Consider the following 13,153-nt stretch of genomic DNA (forward strand, 5'->3'; position numbering starts at 1 on the left):
TGATTGGTTAGTACCAATAGACCAACGAGGCAGGAGGTAATTGTATAAGTAGGTATAGGTACTCATTATAATTTTCGTGGTAAATGTCAGAAAATTTATATATGTACATATTAAGTTTTTATTTATTTATTTATTTATACTCTTTCTTTGTACACCACTCAGAAAAATTAGACAAAATAAATAACTGTTTAAAAAAAACTAAAAAACACGCTTTATATAGAAAACCGAACTAAAAAAATAGAAAATAAATTTTAATAAATTTAAATTAAGAATAGTTTATTCACACTATTATTAATTTATATTTATTGAAATTTTTAACACCATTCTTAATTTAAATTTATTAAAATTTATTTTCTATTTTTTTAGTTCGGTTTTCTATATAAAGCGTGTTTTTTAGTTTTTTTTAAACTATTATTTATTTTCTACTTTTTAGTTTGGTTTATTTTAAACTTTTTTTTGATCTAATCTACTATCAATTCCGTGATAACTTATTTAAAACAGCCCATTAAAAAGTAACAGCTAACGCCCTCTACCATCTAGTAGTTTAATGTTTTCTGTGGAATTTGTTAGTTGTCTGTTGGAAACGCCATAGGTTTTTACATTTGGGTCTAGGGTTTTTTACATTTGGGTCTAGATGGCGCTGTAGTAATTGTAATTAATAGTTGGAAAAAACTAAAAAATCTTATTTTTTATATTGAAAATTGGAATAATCTTCTCAGATTAGTGTATTGTCATCGGTCCTCGATATGTCTACAAAGTTTGAATCAAATCTGATCGTTCAAAGTGGGTCAAAATCGCGCCCAAAGAATTCGGTTACAAACAAACATACAAACATACAGGTGAAGCTAATAAAAAGCATGTAAAAAAAAAGAACAAATACATGAAGAATGAAGCAGGATTCAAAATGCGGTCTTATCGCTAAGTAGCGATCTCTGCCAGGCAACCTTAGGATTAGGAAAACAAAAAAGAAAAACGAATAGGTGGGTTATACTATTTAGTACATACATACAAATATCTACTAATATATAAAATATAATACTAATACATAAACCAGACTACACAAATAAGTACAACAATACTATTGATAAATATAAAAAATAAATATACTAAGTACCTACTCGTCATACATATTTTGACATACCATAAATACTTAAATATGAGTTTGAGTAGATAAATAAATAATAATAGTCGTCTTTACTGAGCGAGATAATGAGCATTAACAGCATTTTTAAATAAGTATGCCCAGTGACTTCGACTGTCTTATGTTCAATGGGAGTGCATTCCACAATTCAGTAGCTTTGACAGTAAGTAGGTATGTTTACCTATTTAAAAAGGAGCTGTAATCAAACCGCAAGGGTGGTTAAAAAGCGCAATATTTTTAGCGAATAGCGACAAATAAAGAGCAGAGTGTCTAATTAGGTAATTTACCGTAATTGCCAGCCCCAGATTGGTTTTTTCGCGTCAACAACGTCCCACGAGACGGCTCGGTTGCTCTAATGAACGTGTCTGGCGCTAAGAAAAATAAAATGCCGTGTACACAGTGCACTCTCCTTAATTATTCCTAGCGAATATCTTTTAAATGACTTCAACTGAAGCAATATAATAATAGCTCGTTTTTTATTGCGGTTTTTCTCGCATTAACCATGAGTAGCGTGATGCTCATTTTAGCTCAGGAATTTATATGTACTAGACCAATTCAAAAGTTTTTTTTTTGTTTTCATAAGTTTACGCTGGTGTAAGCACAACTAAATAATCGACGACATAACTAAATTATAGAAATCGTCGACGAATACGTATACCTGGAACACAAGATCCAGGTCGTTCCAATTTCGAGAAAGAGGTGAACCACCGAATCCCACTTGGGGAAAATCCGCGACATCTTTTCGTCCAAAAAGAAGTCGCCGATTCAGTGCCTTCAACCAAAGTCTTTCTACAGTGCGCGTTGCCAGTGACTTATGGCTCCGAAGTGTGGTCGCTGAATATGGGTCTCATACATAAGAAGGTTTAGAGTCACTCAGCGAGCGATGGAGAGAGCTATGTTCGGAGTACGGGCCGAAGCCATAACAATCTCCTTTAGGACTCAAAAAGAACAATTAGATAAAGAAATCTCTCATAATTTATTGCATACAATGAAACTACATTTCCGAAGTGCTGGGCTCGATAACTGGTGGATGTTGGATGTTGGACTTCCTCAGATCATCATTCAGCAGGATCAGCGTCTCGTAATGCTCGGCGGAAGCGTCCAACAGCTGGATGCAGGCCCTCACCTCTGCGTCCTGCCTGTCGCGTTCAATTTCCATCGCTGCATCAGTCGCTTTGCTCACTGTCAGCACATTTTCCACCATCTCGTCTAGCCTGGGAAATAGATTGCCATCATCATCCGCAGCCAATTAACGTCGCACTACTGCACTAAGGGCTCCTCTCTCACATTAGAGAGGGAGTAAGACCTTTGACTTACTATGCCTAATGCAAGTTGAAAGTCAGGTATTCCGTCAATAATTCCTGAGCACTAGCCCAGAGTCAAAAAGTTGGCGTTGTCGATCCCCGTGCCTCTCAGATTGTTGTCTATCGCCGTGCCTCGATTACCTAACACCGTCGCTTTGGGTATAATTCATTAAATCTGTACTTATTTGAAAAAATTGCAGGCTAACTGGCTGACTTATCTTTCCACGCACAGCTCGAACAGAGAGATTTCTATAAATTAGAATAGCTACTAGCGATATATAATACATACCGCCTTTGGATTATACTTCCCTAAGCCCTTCTCAATACGAGATATGATGATGAATGTACTTTTGTCTTTGTGTTCCCATTTTTATTTTGTTTGCTTAAATGCATAGCTTCACCGCAGTGTCTAACGTGCTTAGTTACCGGCGGCGTTCAAGTTTGTGTCTTGTGAGCTACCATGAATCTTGGGTGAACGCCCGGTTTTTGTGATGGGTCGCACGCAGAATGCAATTATGTAAGACGCTACGGGCGCAGGTTGGATACCGTGGTGCTTGCCTTAACTTTTCATCATCTTCATTATCAATCCATTACCGGCCCATCACTACAGAGCACGGATATTCTTTTAAAATGGGCAGGCTTTTGGCCGTACTCCACCACGCTGGCCAAGTGTGGATTACATAGACTTTACACGCATTTAACTCTCAGGCGAACAGGTTTTCTTTCGATGTTTTTCTTTACCGGTAATACAATTGATATTTAATTGCTTGAAACACAAATACTACATAAGAGATGCGTGCCGGTGATTAAACTCGTTCTTGCCTCATGTATTACCAAAGTAAGTACCAATAGCTTACCACCGCTTCAATAGTAAACCCACATTGGAGCAAAGTGCTAGTTCTAAGGTTCTATGTCCTCTGTAATGAGTATGAGCATACCCCGCTCCCATATAAGGTACAGTTACTTACTCGCGCTTCCGCAGTTCCAGATAAAGACAGAAGAACAACACCAGCAACGTTACCAAAGAGGCATTGAGCTGACTCCACGTGATGCTCAGATCCACGATGTGGAACCGCGAGATTCGGACCTTGGGAACCACGTTCCACACTGAAAATCCTGGTATCAGCAGTGTGAGTGGTAGTGCGAACACTACTAAGCCCACCACTACCGATACCGCATCGCAGTCGTTTTTAGTGGTTGACATTACTTTTTATATCGAAACATTCGGATGTTACCTATTAGCCCTGTACCTTCCTAGTACAACTCAAAGAGAATTTTTAGGAATGCCGACGTTTATACACTTGCTCAAAGAATAATTAAAAAAAATTTATGTATTGCATAATGTAAATGACATATTTGGCAGATTTGTCCTTTGTCAAAGGTGTTTGTACCATACCACGTATGTTCTGTTACAAAGAGGATATAAATACTACATTATACACAATATTTTAATGAAAAAGGTTTTGATTAAATCTTCTAAGAACAAATTATTCTTAGGATCTTAACCTACATCTAACATAATAATAAGGCAGGTATGGAATGTCAATAAGGATACGAATTGTGCAAACACTGCAGCAATTTAAGCAATTTAAGTTACTTATTAGGTACCAAGCAGACACTTACCTAATTTATTAATAAAGATACATTAGGTATATTTTACGTTAAGTTTTATCTTCGTAAAATATTTTGTACCTAACAAAAGTTTTTTTTTATCGTGTTTACGTGTCATGGGCACCTACGTAACGTTATTCTGTTATTTTATAATAGATTTATATAGAGGGCCGAAATCTTTCCCAGTTAAGTTCTTTATATGAGATACACTAAGGGCACTAAGCAGCAGCCTTCTCATCACTATAACAATCAATGGTATCGATTGTAGTATAGTAGAAGAGAAGACTTATAGAACATCACCGGGGAAGTAAGCTTTGACTTCTGAAGCAAGAACGAGATAAAGGGCATCCCCTTCGACTCGATACTTGACGGCTAGCAGCAGAAATCACTCTTTTTTTCATAGCAGTTAAGACGTGAAACAAACAATAAAACCTTTCAAAAATGAATTTTCTAGACAAAAAAACCGTAGGTTATAGTCCATTAGATAGAGTTGAGAGACAGCAAATGAGTTCAGAGCCGTTGTCCTCAACATGTGACGCGAGCCGACACTTGCAGAGCATATCAATTTCGAGTAGGTACACACAATAAAATCGGACGGTCTCCGGAGAGGGCTTAAACGATTCGCCGTTTTGTCTCGGGCCCAGCTGCGTAATGACCGGAGCAGGAAAAAATTGTCAGCAAGAAAACGAGAGGGTAGTCGGGGTTTTATGTGTGCGCGGCATCTGGCGGCACCGGCGCTCCTAACGGCCTCTGCTTACCTCGCAAAACCCGCGCCAATTTTATTTATCGAAAATATAAACCGATTTGCAGAGCGTCGTAAATCCGCACGGCCGATTTATAGCTGTTACCAGCCGCGCCTAAGACAAACTCGACTCTTAAAACTTTTCTCGGCTAAGATATATCTCAGCTTGATGACACTGTATTTGTAGTTTGAATGTATGCAATTTGTAGATAATCGTGGTTTTTAAAATATCAACCTACATGTCTCTCAGTATTACCTATTTGTACTTACCACCTACCGATTTATTTATTAGAGTAAAACTATTTCTTTTAGTCCACCTTTAAGTCTGATAAAAGTTTAATAGGTAAGTTGCAGTTTTTCTCCTTTAGACGTCTCAACTCAAATTTCGTCACGATCGTGTTCACTTAGCGGCGCCAATGTGAGCGATCCTTCGCAAATGTTTGTCTTGCCGGAACAATGGAACTTCGCTTGTTTGTGCTTGCAGCACATCTTTATACCGCAGAGGCTAGACGCCTTGTTTCCGGTTGCCATCTTGATGTTCGGAGAATGATGCGCTTTGCAACTCTCGCGTCAGACATGCGAGAGACATGCCCACACCACAGACAGCTGCCGCCTCATCAAGTAGGTATGTCTCGATACCCCAGACATTTGCTCGCCGTAATATTTCAGTATGTCGAACACGATCCGACCATATAAACATCCAGACACTTAAAAACATTCCTGTTCATCACACAAACTTTTTCCAGTTGTGGGAACTGAACCCACGGCCTTGGGCTCAGAAAGCAGGGTCGCCCACTGCACCAAACGTCCGTCAATACTTTACAGTTAAATAGGTACATAACAAGTAGATACTTTTAGAAACTAGATGAGGCATATGGACAGCACGCTACCAATTACATAAATAGGTGAATTTTTCTTGGCACGTAAACGAGATATTCAAATTGATTAGATACCTACCTACATATCTACATTACACATAAGTAACTACCATAGAATTAAGCACATACAGAACCCTTATTCAGCAATTATTGCATGCAGTGCATCGTGTCCATAAACAGTAAAAACGCCCCGCGCACATCTCACTTCACAACCCACGGAATGATGCTAGCTCACAAACTTTCACATTTTCTCCGTTTTATGATTAACGTTTGGAAAATTAGAGGTTTAATAATTACTGTCAACTGCTAAATGTACTGAAGTGACTAACCGCCTGTTCAAGAAACACTACTAAAGTGGAGTGGTTTTCGATGCCTCAATATTAGCCGTGTACGCGGTTTCTGTATGTTCATAATTCTGTGATACCTACCTACGCCTCGATAAAAAATTACTTAACAATAAAACTGCGATCGCAGGGAAGTATCGTATTTCGTAATTATTACAAGGGGCGATCATCAGCCCTAATTCATTACCTTTATTAAGGGAAAATTGTTTTGGTGAATCCCTTAACAATTTAGTTAATACGCCGCTTTTATGACGCGGCCTATTCCGCCAGCTTAAATTATCGTAGCTACTTGCTTATTTAGCCACGACTCACGGCTGCGTGTACCTAATCGATTTAACAATAATTATAGGTCATCAATATATGACCATTAACCACATACAAAAAAAAACTAATAATAAAATCTGTAACCGTAGATTTATCTCTCTCTTAAAGTTTCTTATTGATACAATAAGTATGGACCTTTGGATGTAGATCAAAACTGCAATTTTACCGCCATGCCTGTTTCAGCCGCCAAGCAGATAAGCGTGAAAAGTAAAACATCCTAATTGTAAAATTAATCAATCTAAGTATATCAAAGAATTAAGAAAAAAAAACCACCCCATCAATGGGATGGCTGAGCTTGGTGGTCTACCACCCATTTTTTTCAAGTGTGGGATGAGCCCGTGACAACATCATAATGATCATCATATCAACCGATAGACGTCCACTGCTGGACGTAGGTCTTTTGTAGGAAGATCCAAATTCTACGGTTTTGTGCCGCTTGAATCCAGCGGCTACCAGCGACGCGCCTAATGTCGTCCGTCCACCTCGTCGGGGCTCGACCAACGCTGCGTTTACCAGTGCGAGGCTGCCATTCCAGCACTTTGGGACCCCAACGTCCATCAAACATAAAAACTGCACATAAAATATCAAAAAAAAAAATTGTCGATTTTTTGAAGTACAGAAGGAGGGCGCCCCAGGACGCCGTGGCACTCAAGCAGTGGCGTGCATAGGGTCTTAGGTCAGGATATGCATAAAGCAGATACATGGCATAAAATGGTAAAGATCCCCTCCAATACGAGTTATATAAAATACTTTGGGTAGGCAGAGCTTTTGTGCATATATGAAGTGCACGCCACTGCACCCAGGTTGGGAAGCACTGGGTTAAAATTATTATGACGGTTTTGTCAGACTAATAGACCAATGTTCGGACAGATAGACAATATCAAATATGCAGTTTCATCTAATTGAACTCTAAGATCCGAGTGCTCGGCAAATTAGTAAAAATTGTTTGTGTTCTGCTACACCAAAAACTTTCATTGTTTATTTCTGTAGTTCAATTTAATGTCTTTACTATACTTACTAGTTATCATAACATCCAAATTAGCTAAAGTAGGTACCATACTAGTCTGCCTTTCGATCTTCGGAAAATAAAAACAACGATTATTTTCACAATAATGAGTATATTTATTACATTACTACAAATGTATAAAATATCAGTCACCTTAAATCTAATGATTAGTAATATCATCAAAAATTTTCAGCGATTCAAAAATAAAATTTTATATCGATATACGAAGTGGAAAAGCAAAGCAGTTGATTATTTTCTTAGAACAAGAGATTCAATAGCACACAATTGGAACAACGTTTCCTGTTACGCTACGAGGGATTAAATATATACGAGGGGTAAAAAAATAAAAGATTTTATAAATAAAGCAATGACAGGTTCCAGGTTGGAGCCATTTCAAGTGTAAATGGGCATTTATTCTCACATAGCTTATTTATTCGTACCTTGAAAACGCATCAAGTTATACGTGGTGGGAAAAACTGATGCCGGGATAATAGAGACTCAGTCTTAAATTTTAAGCCGTTTAGAAATCGTAATCATTATCGTCATATATCAACCCATTACCGGCCCACTATAGGGCACTTGTCTATTCCGAAAATGAGAAGGAGTTATGTATGTACCTACCTACTTTAAAATTGACACACCATCATCTATATCAGCCCTTTACAGGGCACGGATCTTATCTCAGAATACTACATGTTTCAACATTAAGAAAATTTTATATTTTTCCTTTGTTAATTTTTCCGAAAGAATGAATGAATGAATGAATGAATGAATGAATGAATGAATGAATGAATGAATGAATGAATGAATGAATGAATTAATTAATTAATTAATTAATGAATACACTTTTATTGTACACCACAGAGAAAATTTACAGAGATACAAATACAACAGCACAATAAGATAGAACGTACAATTTGGCGGCCTTATCGCTAAATAGCGATCTCTTCCAGGTAACCAAAGGCATACAAGAAAATGTAATAAGAAAAAAAAAAGAAAGAAGTTGCCGAACCAATTCAATCAAGAATCAAGATAATTTTATGTCTCGTGTCGTTTTAGTTCCCTCCTAGTATGAAATTTGCACGCACGCAATAGTAGGCCCGTTTTTGAGTATTAAAATGGACCTAATTGCCGTACTTTTGCTTGCTTGCAATGCTTAAGTTCGTCCTAACTTCTACAGGAAAATAATATCAGAAAATTTGTAAAATAATATAAGTACATAATCGTGCGACTCGAGCGTCCGACCTGACAATGGGCATTTCGCAAACAGTTTCTTTCAATCATCATAATAAATTTATTTAACTTTTACGTGTTCGATATTCGAAAAACACTATGTTGTCTTTTCAATTTTCCATCTGAAATCATCAAAGATGTTCGGTAAAGTGTGCCTTACAGATCATCTTCAAGAAAAACCTTCTTAAGAAACAGCTAAACCGAGATAAACTTGTAAGGCGAAAATCTATTTCGTTTTAACATTAACTTTGAATTTAAAAAGTACGTTCTAATATTGCGAAGGTAAAATTGCGTAGAGTAGTCAGATTTCAATATGTAAATGAGGATAAATATCGTCTCGCCGCAATTATCGTTTCCACACTGTATACGTACCAAAATACTTTTGTCTATATTATTAATAAGCTAAGATAAGTGACATTTTATAATGTAGGTCGTTTAACAATAAAATACTAAGCCAGATTTTGTTGAGTTGTGTCTTGTCAAGATGCGTCCGTATCACAAAGTCTAGTGTGGACGCTTCTATAAAAAACGTACTCGTATATGCCCTGTCAACTTCAGAGTACCTAGTGTGAGATTTCTACCTACGATTACTTATTCGATCGCGTAAAAGTTAACTACGATTTGTATGTAAATCGAAGGAGTGCCATCTAGAGATAATGCTAGGAAACAGTTTTTTCACTAGATGGCGCTCTTTGGATTCCTCTCAGGGGGCAAGTGTGAGTTTTATATCTACGTTAACTTAATCATAGTTAATCTTTACGTGATCGAATAAGGTAGAAATTCGCACTAGACACTCCAAAACCTAACGGGTGTATACATTTTATATTACACGCACACTAGACTTCGTGATAGTGATGTACCTACTGACGCCTTACACTGCGTATATATAAGGTGGGAATTAAATTATTTGTATACATAAAAAAATCAACTAAACTTTTTTCTATTTTTAATTGACGTTCCAATTAGATGGCCCACCTGATGGTAAGTGGAAAGCGATTGCCTATAAAACAAAGCAACACTTAGGTTAGGTTGTTCCAACAACCTAAGGCGTTATTCTTAAGTCTCATGTGCCAGTAATTACACCGGAACACAGCATTGCAGCAATGCTGATTAACGGCAGAAATAAGATCTACTACTATTAAAAGCTTATAGCGTAATAATACAATAAACACAAATCATGCCATATAAAATATATATGTATTACATATATGTTATATGTAATATATATATTTATTGCTATTTCTTTTTTAATAAAAATTTCTTGACTTAAAGTGACTTAAAGTAGTAATATTGTAAACACTTTTAATACGTTTAAAAACGACAACAGAAACGCAAAAAGAGTAAAGCTATAAATTTATAAAAAATAAATAATTGTATTAAAATTTTTCTGAAACGTTTATAATGCTTTAAAACTATGGCAAGTTTGACACTGGTGATCTATATCGTTGCGATCCTGAACAAGGATGGCAACGATATAGATCACCTACTGAGGGTATGCACAGGGTTTGCAGATGATATAAAACGAGTTATATTAATCCAGTACGAGTTATAAAAACTTAAGGGTAGGCTTTTTATAGCTCTAACAGTGCCTATCCTTAAGTTTTTTATAACTCGTACTAGAGAATTTTATAATTTTATATAATCTGCATACCCTGTGCATAATCTCTATGCACGCTACTGATGGCTGAATGCTGAATTCGTGCCTCCAGAAAACAATGTTGCTATTTATAAAATACCTACTGTGCCAATATTACCGTAGGCTTGACGTTTCTTCAGCGTAAATAAATAAGGCCATTGAATTAATATGTTACTATCATAAGGGACTAAAAAGTTCTTTATATCCTCTTTGCTAAGACTGTTGACAAACGAGACTCATGACTCTTGTCATTTGCTATTTTTATTATTACTTAACTCCGTGGTGCGGTACATTTGCGCGAACAACTTTCGATTCATTCGTAATCACTCATCTGATTTATAGAACACACTGAATATGTATTAGTTTATTTAATTTATTTTATATATATGCACTGTTTTTGTAATTATTAATATTTATGTACATTTTTAGAGCTTTGAGCACCGCTATAACGATTCATATGTGAGTTAATTCCTCATAATGGTTTCCTGGAAGAAATCACTATAAGTGATAAGGCCGCTTTAGTTACACAAATTTAAATTACTAGTACTTTTGTTCTTTTTTAATTATTTCAGTTTTGTTCTTGTGTGCATTAAAGTGTTTCTGATTTTTTGATTGATTAAAGCAAATATACCTTAAAAAAATACTTTCATATTGAGTCGCGTACCCTTTCTGCATTTCCACCGTCAATATACGTATATTGATATTCAAAACATAAAAAGGTAACTAAGTGTTAAGTGGTATCGCTACTCTTATGTGTGACTTATAATAAATCTAATAAAATTAATTCAATTAATGGACAAAAAAAATATTTTGGTTTAAATGGAATGCCGTTTTTACATAACAAATCTTAATTTAAGCAGATTGCAATGTTTATAAATTAAATAAATATTATTTACAAAATATCACATTCGTCGCAAATATTAGTAAAACTCATTTAGCTCAATATATTGCATGTAAAACCTGGCCAGAAAAATAAACAACAAAATATGTTTGCTTTTCACTTACTCTGAAAATTGATGTATGCAAATGTGGTGGCCTCAGAACGGGGTTTATATTCCTGGTCCGGCTTTATAATCATTCATTAAAAATTAGCATAAATGCAAAGGACGTGACGCTGCAGCCATCTATTGACTATAACATTGGAAAGTATAATAATTTCCTGATACACCTTTATACATAACAGGAGCATCGGAAATAGTTGTAAAATGATTTCGCTATTTGTATTTTTAATCCTTTACTCTATTTTCTCTAACACTTCTTTTTATGTAAACGATTTTCATTACTTTTTCGAGTAAAGTGCGATTTAATAAATAAACGAAAAAAAGTGCGAAGTGCGTAGATAACAAATGTAAAATAAAAAAAGATATTTTCTTGCATATATAATGGTTTTATTATTTTCTTACAGTAAAAGTAATAAAAATATTGTTTCCACAATAAGAAAAATTTACTATAATTCATTAACTCATGACGTCCCCCCATTTACTTCATTGACTTTTTTTTGGCTGCCACCAGCCCTGTACCTACTTATGAGATTCAAGCTTGAAACTAATATATATTACGCACCCAGTATCTTAATCTGATTCTGAGTCGCGTAATTTTTTATAAAAATAAATTTAAAAAACACTTTAAAAAAGCATGCGGATATGATAGTGGCAGAGAATCATATTCTTATCGATTTACTTTACATTTGCACTGCTAGAAATAAAACAAAATCATCACGTAACTCACGTTACTATCTTCAGATAACCTTAAACAACGGTCTTTATCAATATTTGCGACATAGACTAGATTTTGATAAATGATGATCAAATACGATCTCAATTGGTAAATATGGTTTAAAATTTAAAACACACCTTATTTTCCAAACGAGATTGAAAACATGGGAGGCGGAATATATCATTTTGAACTTCTTAAAAAATACTTTATGTTTGATATTTAATTCATGTCATATCATATATTTAATACATCTCCATATTAAAACAGTTGCAACTCGAAATAACACTTTTTCCACAAATTAAGTGTAACTTTTATATACCCAGATTGTTTATCTAAATGGATCAGAGAGTATTTAAAAAAGTCCATATTTTGCGAGTTGAAACAATTTTTGAGATGTTTTTTAAACCAAAACTTTTAAACATAAAAATAATAATTGTATAGCTGATTTACATTTATCAGAGTAACGATGAGTTATATATAAATTGATAATTAATTGACAAAATTCAATAAATTTATTTTATAAAAATTAACAATACTTTACTACTATGACATTATCGTGAACCCAGATGATTGTTTGATGAATTGACGAATTTATTTACAGGACAAATCCCTGCATTATTACAAGTATCAAAATAATGAATATTAGCAGGTTAAATTACATAATTATTCGATATCTTCAAGATTTGGATTTCATAAAAGTGTTACAGACTATTGAAATGGGGAAAGGTGTTGGTATATATCACAATGAATAAATTATGATTTTTATTTAATACTAGAATAGGCACATTATTTTAGGCTAAATATATAAATATGGGCTCTATTAATATTTTTTATTAAGACGGTTACATTTATTACGTAAGACGTATATAGTGGCAGTTTTAACGAGTTCAATGTAAACAGTCTGCTTTCGGCAGACTGATTAATGTTCTTCACAAACACCGTTGAGTGTAGTTACATCTTACGCAATAAAAAACCGTCCTTCCTTAATAATTTAATTTAATTAATGTAATATATGATTTTTGTTTAACTTTCTTCTATGATCTAATAGCTACAATATTGACGAGAAGTAACATTCGTTTTAAAACGGAATATCAATAGATTATTCTTAATAATACTAAATCTAAATACATAAAGCTGTCTACTTAAAAACTAGTGAGATTTTAATAAAAAAACTTCATGAAATATAGAAACAAAATGTTAAACAACATTAAAATATAA

General features: G+C 34.8%; 1 protein-coding gene across 1 annotated transcript; it reads right to left on the reverse strand.

Moving 5' to 3' along the window:
* Positions 1-2,098: 2,098 nt before the first annotated feature.
* LOC120637313 lies at positions 2,099-3,786 on the reverse strand. The gene is made up of 2 exons (XM_039909093.1): positions 3,414-3,786; positions 2,099-2,355 (listed from the first exon to the last, which is right to left on the reverse strand). Exons 1-2 carry the CDS (start codon positions 3,647-3,649, stop codon positions 2,136-2,138), a joined length of 456 nt encoding a protein of 151 aa, XP_039765027.1. The 5' UTR covers positions 3,650-3,786; the 3' UTR covers positions 2,099-2,135.
* Between the last annotated feature and the right edge of the window lie 9,367 nt (positions 3,787-13,153).

Source organism: Pararge aegeria, chromosome 3 (genome assembly GCF_905163445.1).
Source record: "Pararge aegeria chromosome 3, ilParAegt1.1, whole genome shotgun sequence".
NCBI lineage: Eukaryota > Metazoa > Arthropoda > Insecta > Lepidoptera > Nymphalidae > Pararge > Pararge aegeria.